Below are 24,061 nucleotides of genomic sequence, written 5' to 3'. Positions count from 1 at the left end.
TTGCCAACCTTTCTCCCAAACAGGTATTTCTTACTTTCTCCTTTCAATGAATCTCCATTTCCTCCTTCCCTCTCACTTTCAGCTGATTATTTGCTTCCTGTTTCACTGAGAAAATCAAAATAATTAAAGAGAACTTTATCCTAGTATCATATCTGTTTATCTGTGAGTTGGAAGGTTTTGATCTTTTGGAGGAAGATGGGTTAATAGTGATTTTATTTTGCAAAGTAGCTGAGGATTTTCCAATATTTTATATAGATAGGCATATGGATAGTTTAAATTTTCATTATTTTTTTCGTCTTAAGGGAAATATGTTTTGTTGACTTGCGACTTTCTTTTTTTTTTTTTTTGCGGTACGCGGGCCTCTCACTGTTGTGGCCTCTCCCGTTGCGGAGCACAGGCTCCGGACGCGCAGGCTCAGCGGCCATGGCTCACGGACCCAGCCGCTCCGTGGCATGTGGGATCTTGCCAGACCGGGGCACGAACCCGTGTCCCCTGCATCGGCAGGCGGACTCTCAACCACTGCGCCACCAGGGAAGCCCCCATTGTTTTCTTAATAGACCTCTTGGTATCTTCCAAGATAACGTTGCATTTAATTTTATTTTGATATACAATATTAACTTCATATTTCTAACTGTATTGCAAAATAAAGAGTAAAATGGTAATGAAATACTTACATTAATGTATTTTCTGAAGTATGCAGAAATTCAAAAACAAAAATTTGCCAACAACATTACGCTTTATTTTTCTTCCTTATATTGAGCATAAGTTTTATTATATATTTCAAAGAACAGTATGAATATTTTTTATATTTAGTAGATAATAAAGTATTGTCACATAACATCTATTATCTAAAAACTGGTTAAACTGCTTATTTCACATAAATCAGTGTCAGTACCAAAGGGAAGCACTAAAAGAATTTAACTTGCATCATATGGAAAACAAATTGTCTTTGGAAAATATTTTTAGTATCTGACTTATTTTAATTATATAGAATGTAATTTATCAGATTTGTGCTTTGCTTGCAACAATTAAAGTGCTGTTACCACATTATATGTTAAATTAATGGTGCATTCTCAGTAAGCAAAGACCCTTATTCATATTGAATAATCTAAAAGTACATAATGAAATTCATAGAGACCTGATAATATCGGAGAGAATAGGTATGTAAAAATGTAGAACTACTATTGTAAAAGTGTATAGTTGTTTGGTACTAAGTATTAAATTTTAAAACACTAAGGCAGTTTGCTTGTCACTGACCATTTTTGAGAGTAGACAGGAAATGGGGAAGAGAACAATCATTTCTAATTTTGAAAAGCTGGTGTCCTGGGTTTGCTGTAAAATAACCCAGACTCAAGGTGGCTTAATCCATTTGGAGATTTAGGTTATCAACGCTCACAGACTATTTGCTCAGAAAGAGGGTGAACCCTCTTTAAAAGAAGATAGCATTATCCAGAGCCTGTAAAATTTTTTATATACAGTGTTTTGCATTCAGTCAAGAATTTACGGTGCATACCAAGTGATAGGATGGAATCACAGAAAGGCAAGAGAATAAAAAGATAATAAAAACAATCTCTCAGGTTATCTAGATACTAGAGTTACCAGAGAAGGGCTTTACAATTTAAACTGTGACTAATATGTTTAAAAAAAATAATAGGGACTTCCCTGGTGGCGCAGTGGTTAAGAATCCGCCTGCCAATTCAGGGAACACGGATTCAAGCCCTGGTCTGGGAAGATCCCACATGCCTCGGAGCAACTAAGCCCGTGCGCCACAACTACTGAAGCCCATGCGCCTAGAGCGCATGCTCTGCAACAAGAGAAACCACTGCAGTGAGAAGCCCTCTGACCTCAACAAAGAGTATCCCCCGCTGGCCGCAACTAGAGAAAGCCTGTGCGTAGCAATGAAGACCCAACGCAGCCAAAAATAACAAATAAATAAAATAAATAAATTTATAAAATAATAATAATAATAGAAAAGACGCAGGAAATAGAAGAAAAGATGGAGAATTTTACCAAAGAATTGTAAGCTGTAAACAAGAGGCAAATGAAAATTCTAAAACTGAAAAATACAGTAATTGATACAGAGAACATAGCACATGGGTTTAATGGAATAATAGAGGCAGTAAAAGAGAAGGTTAGTGAAATGGAAGACATCAATAGAAAATATCACAGGGAGATAACCTTTCTTAACTAGGATATAGAAACAGTCATAATAGAAAAAATTAATACATTGGGTTACATTAAGACCTTTTTCCCTTAAAGACACCGTTAAGAAAGTGAAAAGTAAGCCTGATACGTATGTACAGGATTCCTACTAACCTATTAAGAAAAGCACAGGCTAGTAGAAAAGCATACAGAATGTTGAACAGACACTTAACACACACCAAAAAAGGATACCAGGGTGATCAGGAAACATATGAAAGGGTTCTCAGTTTCATTAGCCACCAGGAAAATTACTTAAGATTGCAATCTGATACCACTTGTACACACTTCAGAATGGCTAAAATGAAAAATACAGGTGGTACAAAGTACACTAGGCCCTCTGTATCTGCAGTTCTGAACCCATGGATTCAGCCAGTCACAGATCAGAAATGCTCCATGATCTTCAGTTGATTGAATTCTGGCATCTGTGGATTTTGGTATCCAAAATCCAGGGATTCCTGGATCCAAGGGTCTCCTTGGTTACTGGATACTAAGGGATGACTGTACTTGCTAGGATGTGGAGCAGTTGGAACTCGTATATTACGCTGGTGGGTACGTAAGTTGGCACATCCACATTAGTAAACTCTCTACCAAGGCTGCACATCCACAGACTCTGTGATCTGTCATTTTCACTCCTACTTTAATGCTTATGTAGTATACATGTATTCACCAAAAGACACGTACCAGAATGTTAAAGCAGCATTGTTATGAATAGACCAAACTTTCCATCGAGAGTTGAATGAATAAATTGTAGTACATTCATATGATGGAATACTAGACACAGCATTATAAGAGCATAACATTGAATGAAAGAAGCCAGACACAGAAGAATACATACTGTATGACTCTATGTGAAGTTCATAAACAAGGCAAAATGAATTATTTGTTAGAAATCAGTGTAGCCATTACTAATGGAAAAGGGGTAGGAGTGCTTCTGCAGTGCTCGTAACTCATAAGAGTAGTGTTCTATTTCTTGGTTGGGAGGCTCATTACACAGGTCTGTTCACTTTGAGAAAATTCATCAGACTATATTTATGTTTGGTATAGTTTTGTGTAGGTATATTACATTTCAAGAAATTTGCTTTCAAAATATGGTGAGAGTACTTTCTGTGTACTTTTTTATGTGCTTTAAAATTTCCATAATAAGCAGTTAAGGCAGAACTGATCTCTGGTGTTGGGAGCATTTGTTTGCTTTTCTGTATGGCTGTTATATTCCAGTAAAAAGTTTACTTGATAATAAGAAAGGAAGAAAGAAAGAATTAGTTGAAATAAAATTTGCCAAGTGATGATAATTATTAAAACTGAGTGATGGGTACCTGAGGACTCTACCTTTTTACTTCTGTGTATGTTTGAAGATATACATAAATAATAATAAAGATAAACTATAGGGACAGACATCGGATAATTGTTTGCCTGGAGAATGCGGAAGGGAGTGATAGAGGGGCAGGAGGAAGGGATTATAGAGTAACAGGAAACTGGTTTTAGGTAAATTCATTCTTATTAGCATGGTGATGCTTTCAAAGGTGTATTCATTTGTGAAAATTCGTCAAATAGTGTAAAAAAGGAAGCAAACTTAGGTTCCAGCCATTCCACTACTATCATTTTCCTGGACATTTCCTGTCATTTCCCAACACTGGCAAACACTTAGTACTTGTGAAATGAATTGATGAAAGTCTGGGTGAGACTTGATGTATTATTGGTCCACAGTTTGGGATTGTTCTGAGATAAACCATGAGGTACATAATTTGGTACTAAAAACAAGGCCACCAGGGTTCAATACTGGGCCTGGTTTATTATCACCATGACTTTGGGCAGAAGTTTCCTAGCCTTGCCAAATGGGGATAATTTACTTGACAAGAATAGAGTTGATTTAAATGTAAGGGTACCCAGCAAGTGCTTGGTACATAGTAGGTGCTCTATAAAATTTTAAGATAATGACATAAATAAGTTATATATTCTAGGTTGAAATGCTATTTCACCTGCATTTTTAAGGTCTCACTTTAAAAAATAGAGTGCTTGGAGCAGATCACTTCATAAATGTCCCTGGAACCTGTAGGGCTTGTTCATTCTCTTTAGCTATTTAACTGACAACTGAATTCAAAAAAGATAGCTGCTGAAATCATCACTGATTATTGAGTCAGACTACCTGAATTCTTTTCATATACATTCTGTTATGCTCCTTGTTAAAATTAGAGCATCTACACTGTATTTCTCAAATGAATTGTACATGAAATAAAAGTGTAGGGTGCAGTTAATATAAAAAGGCAAATCACTGTATTGTGACAGAACAGTAGAGACAGTTTTAAGGGTGGGCAAAAAGTAAAGGGCCCTGATTAGTTAGCTCTGGTTAGGAGAAGGATTTTATTATTGAACAGAGTATGTTTTTGAGAGAACGGTCCTTCACCCTTTGATATCCTAGTTAATTTAGGGGAAAAAAAAAGGATGAAAGCTGATATGCATTTGTCCAGTCTCTTATGAAGACAAGCTGATGACGAGTTCTTTTCTTTTACGGGATGCAATATAAGGGATTTAATATAGAGTCTATTGATTTGGTTAACCCCCTTTTGTGCTTAATGTAGTCTTAACTGCTGAACTTTTGTTCTAGAGCACTTTTTTTCAAGAGGTAGCTGGAAATTGGGGGTTTATATATAAAGTTCAAAAACAGATGGACTAATTTAAAATGTCTACAAGTCAGGATAATGTTAACTTAGCTCACTGCTATTTTAAATCTATTTACATTTTGAGATTCTAACTTAAATTTCTTTTTGGTGGGGATATAATGATACCCATCTATCCAGCCATTTTACTAATTTTGAAAACATTTTAAAACCACATCTGTGGAAGATAGACTTGTGTGATATTCTGAATTAGTTTTTTAAATAGATAGAAAATAGTTATTCCACATTTAGATGGTGTTTACCATTAATTTATTACTTTGTCTTGTATGCCTAGGTGCTGTCATTGGGACATCAGTTACTTAGGGTTAATATGCTTAGATGTTAGCACCAGTTGTGTATAGGCTGACAGAAAAATGAAATGTGGAAATTGCCATAATTTAATGAAGTTCACTTATTTTCAGAATTAGGGCAGTGTTGTTTGTTTTTTTTGGTTTTTGTTTGTTTTGTTTTCTTTTCTTCAAATGATTCCTAGGCCAACTTCCCATCTTTAAAAATTTGAACAGAGTCTGGGATGCTGCTCTTACTAGAGGTAATTGATCATTTTCAGTGTTGTGTGTCTCAAAGCAGGGGTCCAAAACCTAATCTGTGGTATCCAAGAAATAGTTCCCCACTTGTCATTTGCTGTTTCATCCTAAGGGAACCAAACCACTTAAAAAGATTACACTGTAAATGTATAATTTCATAGCTCAAAGAAAAGAAAAGAAGCCCAGAAAAAAAATAAAAGAACTCTTTCTTCATTTTCTTTTGTGGGGGGAGGTGGTGACCCCAGTGTTAGTTTGTCAGAGTTTCTGAAGTTTAAAATGCAGGCATTGAAGTTTCTCCCTGACCTCCATGCTAAGGAAAGAAAACCACTCTATACTTATAGAAGAGTGGGGTTTAAAAAATTTGCTACCCAGAAAAATTACTACTTTCATTAATTAAGGCCTTTTGGGTTTTTGCCAGTTTGATTTAACTGACATGTCTTCATGATACTGTGGCAACTTCACAGTTTTTATTTAATAACCTAATTTGTACTTCATAGGTTGTGGTTTAGTCTCAGATGATTTCCTATAAAATATAGTTTCCTGTATAGTATATGGGTTCTTCTTAGACTGATAAATGAACTTTCTAACCTCCTATATGCCAAAGATATTCTTTTTAGTTTGTTTATTTTTAAAATTTTACTGTACCTTCATTTTATTACAGAAAGTTTCCTTGTACTACCTATTTATGGTCACACCTTACTTCCCCTACTCCCTCTCCTCCATGATTAACCCCTGACAAACACTAATGTGTTTTCCATCTTTATAATTACACCATTTTGAGGATGTTAGATAAATTTAATCATGCAGTAAGTGACCTTATTTTTTGTATGCTCTAAAGTTTTAAGCAAATTACTGGGTGTGTGATTATGTTTCCATGTAATTCTTTCAGTAATCCTCCTTGTTTCCCATTTTTCTGAATTAATTGTCTAGCCTAAGGATATTTTCATTTGCGATATATAGCCCAGTCACTGGGTTTTAACTGTAATAAATATGTTAATATAATGATAATCATTTACCATCAACCTCTTAATTTGTATTTTTAATAGCTAATATTTATTGAGCTATTAAAATGTGCTAGGCTTTTTCTTAAGCAGACAGGTTACTCACACACGTTACCTCATTTAACATTTGGTTCTGATATATGTTTTATTAATATTTTCACTTTATGGATGAGAATATCAAGTCTTAAGAGTTTAAATAACATCCTCAGTGTCTCACAGTTAAGAAATGCTGAGACCAGCACTAGAATCTGGCTAGTCTGGCTCTAAAACCTGTACTCTTAAGTACTTACAGTGCTTCTCATAATAATGAATGATCTTTTTTGGTTAGTGTAGTATTTATTATACTTGTAAATTTTGTCTGATCTCCCTTTTTTATGACTTATTAAAGATAGAAAATCCCTTCTACTATCAAGTATGTTTTACTAGGCCATGTGAACATTGTCATAGATACCATTAATACCTAAATATTATAATATTTTATTATATATTATTATATTAGATGTCATAATATCTAAATAATATAAACATTTTGACCTAGATTTTATGAAGACTTCATTATTAAAATAATTGCCACTTCCATTCTGATTACTAAGAACAGCAGATACCATTTCTTGAGTGTAAAGCACTTTAGATCCACTATCATGACAAAGAATTGGTTTTGGGGAGGAGTTATAGGAGAAAATGATCCTGGGGAGGAGAAAAAGCATGACAGTACTAGGAACTGAAAGACCACTTTGACTAGAGCTCAGAAAGTGAAGGGCAGGGTTGTGAAGAAAGATCAGGTATGAGAGGAAAAGGTAGGGGCCAGATGGTAGTGGAGGGACGGAGGGGGAGAGAGAGAGAGAGAGAGAGAGAGAGAGTGTGTGTGTGTGTTAATCCTAGGAACAGTAGTAGGCTTTCAACATGATCAGATATACTTAATGTTAAAATCTCGCTGTGATGTAGAATTAGAGATGAGAGTGAATCCCATAGAGACTACTGTTAGGAGGATATTAAATAGTAGTCTAGGTCAGGGAATGATAGTATCTTGAACTTGGGTGATGACAGTGGAAAGTGGAAAGAAGTGGGCAGATTTGACAGGTATTTAGTGGGTAGAATCAGTAGGTCAGTAACATGTTAACTAGTTGAATATGGAGACGGGTATATAGAAAAGCTGTGCAGGCCTCTGGCTTGCAAAACTAGATGCCATTCATACAAAGGGGGAATCTGGATAAGGACTAAGCTGTGGGTTGAAGATCACAAGTTTAGTGTGGGATATGAAACATTAGAGATCCCTAAGTGTCATAGAAGTAGTTATGTTCAGTAGGCAGTTTGGATGTGTGGTCTGGGGCTCAAATTAGAGAGTAATTAAAGCTATGGAAATAGATGTTTCCCTTTCTGCCAAAGAAAAGAATATAAAAGGAGAAAATCAGGGAGCTTAGGAGGAAGCCATGAAGAACTAAAATATTTCATGGTTGGAGGGAGGAGAGTGAGCTGGAAAGAGCATCGAGAAGGAGCAGTCAGAGAGGTTGAAAGAGTATGAATGTCATAGAAGTCAAGGGAAAAGTAAATTCAAGGACAAAGAAAGGGATCACCTAAGTTGAATGCTGTTGAGAGGTCTAAGATAACTGAAAACATTTGGTTGTATTTGATAACCTGAAGGTGATTTACAAGAACCGTTTTGAAGTAAGTGCAGAAGCCAGATTAGAATGGTTGAAAAGGAAGAAGAGGATTAGTTGAAACTACCAAAAATGAGATTAATGTATCAAGTCATGTTGAGCTAGTTTATGCATAAAGCTTATGTCCATATCAGTTTCTTCTATATAACTTGCCCTAATAATTACCCACATTCTAAGTAAGAATTCTTACCCGTAAACAACTCAGTGTGTGCAGTGTCAGAGTTACCAGGGAGAAACACTGCAGTGGGGGAAAAGTGTGGTCTCATTGATAACCGTTAGAATTGAAACTCCAGGCTCCTTGGGTATTGGAAAATTATCATTAGTAGAACACCTTGAAATTGTTTCTTCTTCACCATGTTATTGCTTTCCAAAATTGTAAACAGTATTTACAAAATTCTTGGTATTTTTCATGTAAGTCTTTCCTGTTCACCTTAAAATCACTCAAGTGCTGTATAGATTGTCTTCCTTTTCCAGCAGAGGGTCTCTGGTCCTTAAGGGGAAAAACAATAACGGGATTTTCTCCTAAAGATATTTCACTTAAGTGTTTTTATGTTTCTTAAGGAAATATATATCAGCTATTTTATTTTCATTTCCATTCAAGAGACATACCAGAGTACCAGAGTTGGGAACAAGATACAGAGCACGTTATCACCGTTACTTTTAACATAATATTTGAGAATAGTAGCCAGCAAAAGTAGGAAAAGTATTATAGGTTAAAAATAACTGTATTATTGTAAACTTGGAAAACCCGTGAGAGTCAACTGAAAATGACTAAAAACCAGCAAATTCATTAGAATTGCAGAAAACCATATGCTTTGTATGTGTACACACACAGAGTAGAAGATTTAATGGAAGTAAACACACTCTTTATAATATTAGCAACAAGAAATGTGGAAAATTCCATAATAGGAAATTATTAAAACACTACTGAGGACGCAAAACAACCCCACCCCCACTTTTTTCAGTGAGAAGAGTTAACATCATAAAGCACATAAAGTGTATCAGTTTTCCATAAGTTAACATAAACATTTCAGGCAACTCTCCCTTCCCCCCACCACAGATACTAAGCTAATTCAGAAATGATTTGGAAAGTGGACAAACAAGACAAACCAGAGAAAAACAAAAGAAGAACAGTGAGGGGGATTAGTCCTACCAAATGTTGAAGTATATTATAAAGTCTTAATAACTAAAACTTGTTTGTTCTGGCTTATGAATAGTCCCATAGAACGGAATAGAAGGTCTAGAAATAGACCCATGGAACTTATTAGTGTATGATTGTGATAAAAAATGTGATCAAGAAAAGATGAACCTTGCAGTAAATGATGTTGGAAAAACTGGATAGCCATCTGGAAAGACAGTTTTATCCATCACATTCTACCTCAGGATGAACTCCAAATGTATGCGATTTAATGTAAAAGATGAAACTACATACGTGTCATTAAAAATATGGACAGATTGGAACAGGAATGTTCTTTCTAAATAACACTTAAAATTTAATATCCATAAAATAAATGATTGATAAATTCATCTGTGTAAAAATTAAAACCCCTAGTAGCCAAACAACTCCACCCCCACTATTAAAAAAAAAACCAAAAAACTGGAACTAATACAGACAGATGACGAGTCTCTTTAATAAAGCTCTTATAAATCATCAAGAAAAAGATCAGCAACCTAGTTTTAAAAAAAATAGGTGAAAGATAGGTGCAGACAGTTCTTAGAAAATGACATGTAAGATGGTCAACGTCATACTGAAATATTGTTTTTTCACATATTAGATTTGTATTAGATTTGTAGTCATCAGGAAGTTTAACAACATAGTAGTATATAGCAAGGTTATAGGGAAACAGTCACTCATACATGGCTGGCGGGGTACATATTAATATCTCCTGTGGAGAGCAGTTTTGGCAGTGTATTTCAAAAGCACAAACATATTTATTATTTGACCAGGAATTCTGTTTTTGAGAATTTATCCTACAGATGTACCTGCACATTTTGCATTGACAGGGTATATATTACAGCACTATTTATAACAGGAAATGTTTGGAAATAATAGGGGATTGGTTAAATAAATTGTATGTCTATCCATCAGTGAACGATATCAGCTGTCAGAACAAATGAGCTAGCTCTTTTTCTACTGATAAGATCTCCAAATTACTGAATCAAAAAAAAAGATGCAGAACACAGTAAAATACGCTATCTTCATGTAAGAAAGAGGGAAAAATTACAAAAAGAATATGTACTTATTTTTGCTTATGCCTGTGTCAAGAAACTCTGGAAAGAAACAGACCCAAACAAATAAATGTAGTTACCTATGGAGGGGCAAAGATAAGAGGAAGACTTTATCCTGTATATTTCTCTATATTGTTTTGATTTGGGGGGGGGAATCATTTAAGTATGTGAGCTAATCCATAAACAAACAAGGATCCTTAAATGGCAAAACTTAAAAAGTTTTATTCTGGAATGGCTAGTTAAAAAGGGAGAGAGAGAAGAAGAGGGAAAAAAATGGGAGAGGGAGAAGAAGATACAGAGAAAGATGGTAGAGTAAAAAAGGAAAATAAATACTAAAGCAGAACAAAAAACAAAGGATTAAGAAATAAAGATAACAAAAGTGGGTAATCAAAAAATAAAAAATAAATGACTACAGAAGATGAATTTGTGTTTACATTCATTTCTGGCTGACTTAGCTGTCATAATTGTTCTATTTAGGGGACCGGGAAAGTGTTTTGTTTTAAGCAGCAAAGGAACATTTTTACAAATTGCTTTTATGGCATTAATGTTTGTTAAAGTAAATTTCTTTTTTTTTTTTTTTAAAGTAAATTTCTTAATTTGCTTCTGGTTAAATAAGCTTTTAATTCTTGATCTTCTACTAATATGTAGCAAATAATTTAAGCACGATTTTTCTCCATTTAATTTATTTTGAATTTAATTGCTAGCTCCTTGTGGGAAGAAATCATTTCTCATTCACTTTACGTGGTGTCAGTTGTGTTATCATGCATTATTAAAGTTGCAACTTTATTGAGATGTAATTGACAATATCAAAAAACCCACCCCTTTAAAGTGTACAATTCAGTAGTTTATGGTATATTCACAGAGTTGCACAGCTATCACCACAGTCTAATTTTTAGAATAACTTCCACCATTCTGAAATCCTGCACCCCTTCCTCCCAGCACTAGGCAATCTTTACTCTCCTTTCTGTCTCTATGGATTTCCCTGTTCTGGACATTTCTTATGAATGGAATCATACAGTAGGTGGTCTTTTTTGTCTAGTTCCTTTCACTTAGCATAATGTTTTAAAGGTTCATTCATGTTGTAGCATGTACTTCTATTACTTTTTATAGCTAAATAATATTCCATGTGTGAAAATACCATATTTTGTTTATTCATTCATTAGTTCAGGGACATTTGAGTTGTTTTTACTTTTTGGCTTATATGAATAATGCTGTTAGGAATATTTGTTTTTGTGTGGAAATAACGTTTTCAGTACTCTTGGGTATATGCTTTGGAGTGGAATTGCCGAGTCATATGGTAACTCTTATGTTTAACATTTTAAGGATCTGCAAAATTGTTTTCCAAAGCAGCTGTACCACTTTATAATCCTACCACCCAAGTGTGAGGGTTCCAGTTTCTCTGCATCCATGCTAACCCCTTCTTACTGTCCTTTCTGTTTTAACTGTCCTATTGGGTGTGAAGTGGTTTCTCGTGATACTGATTTGCATTTCCCTAATGAGTAGTGATGTTCAGCATCTTTTCATGTACTTATTGGCTATTTGTATATATTCTTTGGAGAAATGTTCATTCAGATCCATTACCTGTTATTAAATTAGTTTATTTGTCTTTTTATTGTTGAGTTGTAAGAGGTTTTTTTAGCATACTGGATATATACATCCCTTATCAGACATATGATTTGCAAATATTTTTTCCCATTCCATGGATTGTCTTTTCACCTTTTTAAAAAAAAACCCATAACTTGAAGTTTATCATTTAATCATTTTCAAGCATACAATGTAGTGTAGTGAAGTACCTTTATAACATTGTGTAACAAAATTATACACAAACAAAAACCTGTAACCATTAAGCAGTAACTCCCTTTTCCTTCCTCTGCCAGTCCCTGGTAACCTTTATTCTACTTTCTATCCCTGTGAATTCGCCTACTCTAGGTATTTCATATAAATGGAATCACGAAGTATTTGTCCTTTTTGTGCCTGGTTTCTTTCACTTAGCATAATTTATTCAAGGTTCATCCATGTTGTATCATATATCAGAATTTCATTCCTTTTTATGGCTGAAAAATATTCCATTGTCTGTATATATCACATTTTGTTTATCCATTCAACACTTGGGTTGCTTCCATATTTTGGTTGTTGTGAATAATGCTGCTGTGAGCATTGGTATACAAATCTCTGAGTGAATCCCTGTTTGCAGTTCTTTAGGGTATATACCTAGGAGTAGGACAGTTGGCTTGTATGGTAATTCTAAGTTTAACATTTTGAGGAATTGCCAAACTGTTTCCCACAGCAGCTACTACAGCATTTGTCTTTTTACTTTCTTGATAGTGTCCTTTGAAGCACAAAAGTTTTTAATTTTGATGAGGTATATTTTATTTATTTTTTGTTTGTTTGCTTGTGCTTTTGGTGTTGTATCTAAGAAATCATTGCCTAACCCAAAGTCAAGATTTATTCCTATATTTTCTTCCAAGAGTTTTACAGTTTTAGTTCCCACATTTAGGCCTATGATCCATTTTGAGTTAATTTTTGTATACAGTGTGAGGTTGGGGTCCAACCCCATTCTTTTGCATATGGGTATCAAATTGTCCCAGTGTCATTGTTGAAAAGACTGTTTTTTCCCCACTGAAGTCAGTCGACTATAAATGTAAAGGTTTATTTCTAGACTCTCAATTCTATTCCTCGATATGTATGTCTATCCTTATGCCATTACCACACCATCTTACTACTGTAGCTTGATTGTAAGTTTTGAAGTTGGGAAGTCTGAGTCTGCCTAGGTAGTACTTCTTTTTCAAGATTGCTTTAGCTGTTATGGATCCCTTGCATTTCCATATGAATTTTAGGATCAGGTTGTCAGCTTCTGCTTTGACCAATGTGGGGTGTATTATCATTTTTAACATTAAAGTCTTCCAGTTCATGAATATCATGTAGAATTAATTGAATTCTAATAAGTTCACTAATTTTCTCTTTTATCCTCTCTCACTTTTGAAGAATGACTTTAAATTCTGATCTTAATGAGCTCTATCATATACAGTCTTTATTTCAAAATATGCACCTATTCTTAAACTTCTTTTTAAAATAATACTTGTACTCTCCTTCCCTTTTCATCCTAGTTCTTCTGGGATCTTGTTATTTCGATTATTCACCATAATACTCCATTTTAGTTCAGTTTCCCACCCTTACCAATCCTTAATCTCGAATGGATTGCCTCCTATTACTTCTCACCTCCTTTTTCTCATTTCTTTCACTTTCAAACTTCCTAAATAAGTGGTCTTCTCTTCCAGCTTTTGTTGCTTCATTAGTTATCCACTTACTAACCCCTTGGACAAGTATCTTAATTTTTCTGGACTTTCTTTTTTGTAAAAATAAGTAAATTGGTCGAGATTAGTTGTATTAGGTCTCCATTCTAGCCTTTGAACTCTGGAGTCCTTACTCAGACTCCCTGTGTACAGAAGTGGAGCTGTTCTCTCCTGAATTTTGGGTGGCAACCTTAGAGCCATTTGCCACACCAGGATGATCCTTTGCAGGCCTCTGTGGAGCCCCCAAGAGCATAGTTTGAAGCCATTTCAAAGTCCCTTCAGCCCTAAAATTTGATAACTCCATAGCAATTACAGAAGTTGCAGTTCTTGAAAGTTTCAAATAATTTATTTGTTGCCAAATTAAATTGTCTTTTTAGGTACCAGTTCTCCACTATATTTTATAGTATCTCAACCCTTAGTTGCTCTGTTATTCCTCACTAAATTTTCTTTCCTTGGCTTTAATCTCATACATACAATCCCTTAAAGGGCTACTCAGCTTAGGTTCTAACACAAGAAGCTTTCCCAGATCATACCAGCTCATAATAACATTTTTTCCAATTATAATCCACTGTAATAATCCTTTATGCCATTCATGTGGCCCTTAAAAGTTGCCCGAAGTGTTTTGAGCTACATAAAGATAATTTAGGCCCAGATTCTGACCTAAAGGAATGTAATTTAGTTAAAAGAATAGATTCGTACAAAATAATTATTGGAATGAAAGTAATGAGTGCCATTGGAGAGGTACAGCTGAAGTTCTCTGGAAAGTTAAAGAAGATAAAGATGCCTTTCCTCTAGGGGAATAGGGCAAAGTATCCCAGAGGAGATGGGCTGGGCCTTGAGGGGAGTGTAGTACCTGAACACACAGAGGTGGACTGAGGGAGCTGCGTGAATCAAGGCAGAAGTAGGAAAGCATGAGATGGTAGGTTCTTCGATTTGGCTGGAGAAAAATGTTAAGATAACTAGTGGGTTATAAAGTTATAAAGGTAAACCAGAGCTGGATATAGTTCTGTTGTTTCTTTCTTGTTTTCCCAATTATGTCATAAACTCTTTGAGGACAAGTAACATGTCTTATATTTTTATGGGTAGAGGAGAAGTATTAGTAAAGTTTTGCTGACTGTATGAAAGGTAGAAACAGTGGTTTCCCAAACAAGCATTATTTAAGATAACTTCTTGTCACACCCTTCTATTTACTTAGGCTGTGGCTTTATCATTAAAAGCTATTTTAGATCTTCTTAGTTGTTGTTCATTAAAGCTGAGAAGTCCTTATGTGATTAAAAAAAAAAACTGGGGGTGGTGTGGGGGTCATGTGCCCAGTTAACAGCCCTCAATTTAATTCGCTCCCGAAAGGACATGAGAAATGCTGGTTTGAGTCGAGGAAAAGAGAATCGGTATAAACAAACATTACTTTTAAAACTTAGTCTCTAATTTAAGCTCTTCTTATGTTTTTTGTTTGTTTGTTTTTTCGGTACTCGGGCCTCTCACTGCTGTGGCCTCTCCCGTTGCGGAGCACAGGCTCCAGACGCGCAGGCTCAGCGGCCATGGCTCACGGGCCCAGCCGCTCTGCGGCATGCGGGATCTTCCCAGACCGGGGCACAAACCCGTGTCCCCTGCATCGGCAGGCGGACTCTCAACCACTGTGCCACCAGGGAAGCCCTCTTCTTATGTTTTAATAAATTAGATTTTAAAAATATTTTCCTAGGATTCAGATTTCATTTAACCACAAATATCTTTGAAAAGACATGAAGAATTAAAAAGGTATACCCAAGAATTGTGTTGGACTATGTATGGGTAACATTTTGTTTTTTCAAAAATTTTTCTGAAATACTTTTTGTATGATTGAAAAAAGGATTAGAAACATCAGCCACTCTACTGAAACCCTGTTCATATTACTGTTAAGGTCCTGGTAATAATACCGGTCCCTATGGAAGGAGTATATTATGTACACATACAGTAAAAGGGAAATTGAGTATGCCTGCTTTCAACCTTTTCTTTCCAATGGCGTGTACCAATCTCTTCCATTTTTACAAAGCAAGGTATTCTTGACAAATTAAACTGGAAGATATGTTTAGTATAAGGGAGACTTTGGTCATTTAAAAAGAACAAAGTATGGCAACGTTCAAAAGCCATTTATTTAGAGGTTCTTGTGGTGAAGTAATTCATTATTTTACAGTATTTGTTTTGTTTTAAACTTTCTGTATCATGTGCTAGGTGAAAAACCATTTCGCTGTGATGAATGTGGTATGAGATTCATTCAAAAATATCATATGGAAAGGCATAAGAGAACTCATAGTGGAGAAAAACCCTACCAGTGTGAATACTGTTTACAGGTAAGATGTGGTTTGAATATTTTTTAAAAATCATTTTATTGTGGTATGAGTGACATTGAAACTCTTCTATCTGAAATTAAATTATAAAACAATTCTAATAAGTGAAATTAGAAAATGTTACTACTAAAACTATTTGAAGAACTTCCTAACTGCTGTTGATTCAATTTGTAATAAACAGTTGGCTCAGCAAATTAGTTTGGAGTTGCTCATATTATTATGCTTATATCTATCTTTATATTAATTCCGTTTTTTCTTTTCTTTTCTTGGTTGACCAAAATACAAACTAAAACAAAAAACTCACTTCCGAACTTTGAATTCGACAGTATTTTTCCAGAACAGATCGTGTACTGAAACATAAACGTATGTGCCATGAAAATCATGACAAGAAACTAAACAGATGTGCCATCAAAGGTGGCCTTCTGACATCTGAGGAAGATTCTGGCTTCTCTACATCACCAAAAGATAACTCACTGCCAAAAAAGAAGAGGCAGAAAACTGAGAAAAAATCATCTGGGATGGACAAAGAGAGTTCTTTGGACAAATCTGACCTGAAGAAAGACAAAAATGATTACTTGCCTCTTTACTCTTCAAGTACTAAAGTAAAAGATGAGTATATGGTGGCAGAGTATGCTGTTGAGATGCCACATTCTTCAGTTGGGGGATCGCATTTAGAAGATGCATCAGGAGAAATACATCCACCTAAGTTGGTTCTCAAAAAAATTAATAGTAAGAGAAGTCTGAAACAGCCATTGGAGCAAAATCAAACAATTTCGCCTTTATCCACATATGAAGAGAGCAAAGTTTCAAAGTATGCTTTTGAACTTGTGGACAAACAAGCTTTACTGGACTCAGAAGGCAATGCTGACATTGACCAGGTTGACAATTTGCAAGAGGGGCCTAGTAAACCTGTGCACAGTAGCACTAATTACGATGATGCCATGCAGTTTTTGAAGAAGAAGCGATATCTTCAGGCAGCAAGTAACAATAGTAGGGAGTATGCGCTGAATGTGGGTACCATAGCTTCTCAGCCTTCTGTAACACAGGCAGCTGTGGCGAGTGTCATTGATGAGAGTACCACAGCATCCATATTAGATTCACAGGCACTGAATGTGGAGATAAAAAGTAATCATGACAAAAATGTTATTCCAGATGAGGTACTGCAGACTCTGTTGGATCATTATTCTCATAAAGCTAATGGACAACATGAGATATCATTCAGTGTTGCGGACACTGAGGTGACTTCTAGCATATCAATAAATTCTTCCGAAGTACCTGAGGTTACTCAGTCGGAGAATGTTGGATCAAGCTCCCAAGCATCCTCGTCAGATAAAGCCAACATGCTGCAGGAATACTCAAAGTTTCTGCAGCAGGCTTTGGACAGAACTAGCCAAAATGATGCCTATTTGAATAGCCCAAGCCTTAACTTTGTGACCGATAACCAGACCCTTCCAAATCAGCCAGCGTTCTCTTCCATAGACAAGCAAGTCTATGCAGCCATGCCCATCAATAGCTTTCGATCAGGAATGAATTCTCCACTAAGAACAACTCCAGATAAGTCCCACTTTGGACTAATAGTTGGTGATTCACAGCACTCATTTCCCTTTTCAGGTGATGAGACCAACCATGCTTCTGCCACATCAACACAGGACTTTTTGGATCAAGTGACTTCTCAGAAGAAAGCTGAGGCTCAGCCTGTCCACCAAGCTTACCAAATGAGCTCTTTTGAACAACCCTTCCGTGCTCCATATCATGGATCCAGAGCTGGAATAGCTACTCAGTTTAGCACTGCCAATGGACAGGTGAACCTTCGGGGACCAGGGACAAGTGCTGAATTTCCAGAATTTCCCTTGGTGAATGTAAATGATAATAGAGCTGGGATGACATCCTCACCTGATGCCACAACTGGCCAGACTTTTGGCTAAAAAAAATGTGTAAATAATACTGGCACTTTAGAACAGATTAATCAAGAGTGGGGTTACTCTGTGTAAAATGGAGTGCTGTACAGATTTAAGAGCAATGCGTTAAAACAAGTTAAGCTGATATGAATAGCAAGATAATCCAATAACTGCATTTTGTTTGGTTAGTCAGCATTCTTTGAACTGCCTTACATGTTGTCACCTTTATAGAAGCAATGCATTACTTGTTTTAGATCAGAAACTTGCTATTCCACCTACACCAAGTTTAAAAGGAAAAAAAAAAAAGACTTTCGCACAATTGTTTCCTAACTGATAATATTGTACATTTTTAGGAGATTAGTAATTGTGTGAAATTTACTCATACTGTTTCTGAGTTTTTCAGCATAGTCATGGCACTTCAGCAGGGAATCTGAGTATAGACAGAGTGAACTTAAAAGTTTAAATGTCAAGAGATTATGGCTTAAATAAATTAGTGTGTCCTATAGGGGGAAAAAAGGAAACCACCTTTTAAAAAGAATGATATGCCATATACCCTTGATTTTCATTTTGCATTATATTGACATGTTTTTTTTTTTGAGAAAAAAGTAATAAAAATCTGATAGTCTAAGACTCCACTATTTAAAAGCCTAATTACTTTAAAAATATGCATACTTTCAAAACTTTTACCAAAATACATAACTGTTGAAGCATTCACTTCTGTATGGAAGTATGCATATTGGTGTCAGTTTCTTTGTACAGTTGTACCTAGATATTTTTTATGATTTTTCATGTGCAAGTATCAAGGTTTTGAAGTTTTAGTAAAAAGATATTCTGTAGATTACATTCCCAAGAACATAATGCTTATACAAAATGTATATTCCACATTTTAAAGCTTAATTGTATTTTACTTTACATATACACTTCAGTTAACATAGAGCACTTAGAATCTATTTGGTATTTTTGATTTCTCAAAGTAAAAAAAAAAATTTAGATTTTTAGGTTTGATATGGTTGTGTCATAATCATCTCATAATTGAAAATTTTAATTTTTGGCAATAAAAGGAAATTGGATATCTTTGGAACTGTAAAACCTGGTTTAATCCTTCTCTTTCTAGAATCTTGATAGATTGGATAATTAAACAGTATCCAGAGAAACTAAAGAAATGGGCATTTTAATTGCTTATTTTATCTTGAGTTACTTTTTAATGAACACTGCTCATTACAATTTTACAAACCAAGAGTGTTTACTAATTCTAGTAACTACAGTTTCTTTTTCAGCTAGATGAGTGATCGGAAACTTTTTGTTGCATTTCAAAATCTAAATAAACTACAGACTTTATCCTTATACCACGAATGTTTTTTTTTTTTAATTCTTTGTCTTAAAATAATACAGCATGGTACAATAAATAGTGCTTTTATATATATACATATTATATATATACTTTTCTAAAGAATGATGGTTTGAGTTACACATTGGACAGTTTTAATTTTTGGAAAGTAACATTTTATTATCCTGTTTAATTTCTTCCAACTTTTTGGTTTTTTATTTTAAATTTCCACCATCTTTGTCACAATGCACACGTACTGATATAGCACCAGTGATAATCTAAAATTAAAACCCTTGGAAGATGCAACTTTATGTTAATTTCCATTTTAACTTTTGTATTGGCCTTATAGATCTGCAGTCTTTGTTTCAGTATAGAATGTTATACATTTAAATTATTTTTTTCTTTTATTTAATGTTATCCCAAGACTGTTCTCATAAAGAAAGGGAACAAAGAAATATCTACCCTTAACATCTTTTGCATTTATTTTGAATATATGGTGTTTTTATGATAAGGAATATAAATTATGTTTAATATGGGTTTCCTCTACACTTTGGTTGTTAAACTTTGCTTGAAATGTTTTCCCATTTGACAGCTTTCTTTGCTGCCAAATTTTTCAAGAATTTTAGACTTCTTTGAAGTAGATATTGAAGTTCTGCCATTACTGACTCTTAAGAATGGTGTGTCTTGCGTTGCACATTACAACCTCAAGAAGGCTTCATTCAGGCGAGATGTTAACAATGGAACTGTGCTCTCCCTAGGTACAGGCATTTTTGTTTTTCTCATACTACTATTGGATGATGGTAGGCATTTATTTTGGTTTTTTGTTTTTGTTTTGAGCCTGGTTAGAATTTCTGTTCTGTTGAGAACTTGGTACAGAATAAGGTTTTTTGTTTGTGTTAACATCACCAGCACAGTTTTTAGAATGTGGCTCTACTGCTGAGCAGTAAGTCAAGGAGGGAAGGCCTTTGAAAGTGGCAGTCATGCAAGCAGTTCAGGTGTTGCATTCCTGTGTTCACCACATTTCTTTACATCTACATAATGGCAGACTTTTCTACCACATTATAAGCATATTTTGAGATAAATGATACTTTGGCATAATTTACTGACTTACCACTTTTTAAGTATAGTCATCGCTCTCTTACTGTGAAATTCTACATGCCTACCAGAGTTACCTTGTATTATCATCATATGATAAACATCTCAGCAGTTTGGGTTTCCCCACTTTGGTTCAGAAAGTTACTTAATTTCTATCTGGGCATTAATAGAGAAAGCAAGTAGCCTTTTGTGCTGCTTTAAATCAGAATATTGAGGATATCCTTTCGCAATTTTTATTTCATTTCTCTTGGTGAGCAAATTGTTCTATGAAAACATACTCTTACACCCTTAAACTTGGCGAAGTGTGAGTGAGGTGTGCTTTCTTAGGACCTGTTCTCATGTTTGAAGATTGGAAACAGATCACATTAGTTGAAGTAATATCTCTTGAACATCTTCTAAAAGCGTGTTTTTTTTTTAAATTTATTGCACACATATTTCATTTGGTTCAGAATATTTGAAGTGGCTCTTAAACTTTTGGGATCTACTTGCAGATTTTCTAGTTGATACCATAGAAATCCATCCTTTTAGCTCTGGCTGAGTGAGGACTGTCCATGGTTGGGTAATTTTTCTCGTTTTGAGAGGCAAAAGAGGCCTTGTGCTCAGGGTAGGCTTTCATTTCCACAGGCCAGAGAAACTTGCAAAGTGCCAGCTAGGTTAGATCTTTTGCCACTTCTTTCATTTTATTAATTTGGGTTTTTAAAGGGCTGTTAAAAAAAAAAAAAAAAGCCGGGAAACTTAAAAGTAGGCATTACTGTAAAACTACATTTCTTAGACTTAGAACATTTTAAACTAGAACTCGTTTTTTCACAGTATATTTACTTGAAGAAGCACTATTATAATCAACGAGAAACTTTTTGACTCTGCAATTTAATTTAAACATTTTCCGTTTCAAATTGCTTTATTTCAGGGAAATAATTTTCCAGTTGTTTTTGCTATATTCTGCAAATAAAAAAACGTATGTTTCCTTTTTCACTTAAACTTTGGTAGGAAACTAAAGCAGACAAACATTTCTTGTTGTGTTTGTTGCTTTCTTTAATCCAATGGATAAAAAAGTAAAACCCTGTAAACATTATTTTATTTTTTTATGCAATACCATGCTGTAAATATGGTTCATCAAATAAGGATGTACCTATGATTGAATCTTTAATTCTGCACAGTTAGAGTTTATATATAAACGTGTCTTGACAATCAAGGACTTTTATGTGAGTCTTCCTTTATGATGTTTATTAATGTTATGCATTCCATTTGTTTTGAAGTGAGTACCAATGTGCTAATTTGTATTGTCTGAAAGTATGTAATGTTTTTACAGCTTGTTTTTAAGAATCTGTAAATATGTACAAACAAATCACAGTACTGCTTTATGTTAGAAGGCATATGATGTTGTACTGTATGTAAGCAATAATACATAGCAGTGCTAACTTTACAAGTAGCATCAGGAAAGTTCTAAAAACATTTCAGAGTTATTAATTATCTTTATTTCATTTAATAATGATTATCTTTAATCAGTTTTTATAAGCAAATTCCATTGTTCCTCCTATTGGAACGTAACACTGTTTACACAGCATAATTGAAGTTGCAGGGGAGACAGGCTAAATCTGCCTTCATCTGTACTCACTTTCACTAAGCATTGAATGGCCTTACCACCCTTCTGCAAGATGGAGGAAGACTGCAAAACTTAGTGCCCATCACACTGAAGGAAGGGGGTGTGTTTTTTTGCCTGCTTCTGTACTGCTACCTAACTTTGTGGTTTGCTTTGGATTTTAATATTTGTTTCTGTTTTAGATTCAAGCCCATAAGTTTTGAGGTGACTTCAGCTCCATTGTGAAATAGTTCTCTTCATATTTCATAGCTACATTTCAATAATTCTAAACTTTCTACTTTGATTTTTAGATACTTATTTTTCAACCTTGATTTCTCAGCTGATCAGATGAATTTATTCAACTTCAATACAAAGAAAGACAAACCTATTGTAGTTTGATTTGAGTAGATATTATACTGTACAGAACAGCTAACTATTTGAACACACACATCACTGCTTTAGAAATAAAACCGCCAATTTATAAATGTATATGACCTACATTTTATAGGAAAAATGTTTTTAAATGCTAGTCATTTATATAATGTGCTTTGAAGGATTTGCTAGTCCACTTCTGTCACTTTTTAGTACACTGGTATCTTTTATATGTAATGTATGCTTTTTATTATTGTAGCAGAGCATTTCAGTAGAAAGAATTTTGCAACAATATGGGGGAAATTTTTCATTGTTGGATTTGAATTATACTGGATTTTATCTGTGTAGTCTTACTTGTCTTTATTTTAATGCTGTCTGGAAGGGAACTTGTTATCCAAATAAAGCAGGTAACCTCATCTTACTTCAAGGGCATACTGTGTAGTGCTGAATTTAACCTGGAAATCTGATGATTTTGAAAAGAAAAACAAGTTTCTAAAAATTGTACAGAAGAAATTAAATGTGTAATGGAAATCCTGATGGTGGAGCACGTTGAATTTTCTGATACATAGTGTTATTTTCCTGGGATCCCCTATGCCTTCTTTGTATTTCAACTAATAAAGGAAAAACCTTGTCATTGAAACTGGTAGGATAATAGGATATTCTGAATATACAGTATTACTTTTCCTATCCCATTTTCTGACCCTTTCTCAATCACTGTAAATTTTATTTTCTATTTCCTATTGATAATTAAACATGTACATAATATAGACACTGTTGTATAGAATTGAATGAATTGGGTTGCTATGCTTGAGTGGGTAACTAAGTGGAAATATGGATACTGGGAATTTATAAAATGCCAGAACAAATTTATAGGAAAAAGGGGAGCATCATGTATGTCCTGAAAGGTCATAGCCGATGTTTCTTCAGCCCTCTGGGAAATCAGTGTGAAAGAACTACAAACTCAGTATCTGACACAAGTGGGTCTTTTCCTTCCCCACCTCCCCTTCAAATATATGAGCACTAAATTTCAAAGTACTCAGGTGAAAATTGCTTTGCAATGAAACTTATCACATTGAAATTTTCACTGTCAAATGAAAAGATATTTGTGATATTTTTAAATACAAACTTTCACATTGGTAGCAGCCTGGCAATTGAAATTCAGTCAGTATATTTTAAAATACATTTTACCCTCCAAACAGAATTGTTTTTAAACAATTGGGAGGATTTTTTGTTGTTGTTTAAATGCATTTTTTATTGTCATTGTAAAAATAAAATTTTGCTTGACCCCATGTTATGCTGAATGAATTGCTGAGCCTTTATAATACAATGAAAGTTTGTTTCATGCATAATCATGGAACACAGAAATGTTCTTTAAACTGACCTATTCATTTAGAGGTTTAATGAGTTTCACAGCTTCTGGCATTGTCATGTAGTTAACCTTGCCATTTGGAGTTTATAATACCATTTTATGTATTATGATACTAAAGGAAGTTGTTTTTGTTTTATTTTTAATTGAATTATTAGATAATTTATATTTGCAAATTCTGCATTTTAAATGTGGACACTGGCTGTTTGAAAAATAAAATCAGAATACAGTTTTATGAATAATTTCCTAGCTGAATTTTTCACAATATTCTGAACCAAATAACTAATGGAAAATATTTTAAAACTGTGGAAAGATCAATATTAAAAAGAGAAAAAGGATGTCTATATGGAATGAACAGTTTGTTACACAAATTGGGTAACAGCAGGGCCTTTACTGTAGCTTTGTGTAGAACATTATTTATTAGGCAGTTCTAAGGAGTCAAGTGTTAGTCACCCAGTATTTTAGACTTGAGATAAACTTAACATAGAGCCAAGAATAAGGGCATAAGAACATATATG

General features: G+C 34.5%; 1 protein-coding gene across 4 annotated transcripts in view; it reads left to right on the top strand.

Moving 5' to 3' along the window:
- The window catches only part of ZNF148 (zinc finger protein 148), a 130,460-nt gene extending 106,675 nt beyond the window's left edge, over positions 1–23,785 (top strand). For all 4 annotated transcript variants that reach the window (XM_030858954.2, XM_030858913.2, XM_030858945.3 and 1 more), the window contains 2 exons: positions 15,791–15,909; positions 16,233–23,785. In XM_030858954.2, the coding sequence (XP_030714814.1) occupies positions 15,791–15,909; positions 16,233–17,831 (1,718 nt within the window). In that variant the 3' untranslated portion in view covers positions 17,832–23,785. The remainder of the gene's footprint in view (positions 1–15,790; positions 15,910–16,232) is intronic.
- The last annotated feature ends 276 nt before the right edge of the window (positions 23,786–24,061 follow it).

This window comes from Globicephala melas, chromosome 4 (genome assembly GCF_963455315.2).
Source record: "Globicephala melas chromosome 4, mGloMel1.2, whole genome shotgun sequence".
NCBI lineage: Eukaryota > Metazoa > Chordata > Mammalia > Artiodactyla > Delphinidae > Globicephala > Globicephala melas.
The sequence above is the reverse complement of the archived record's forward strand: the minus strand, read 5'-3'. Positions and strand labels throughout refer to the sequence as shown.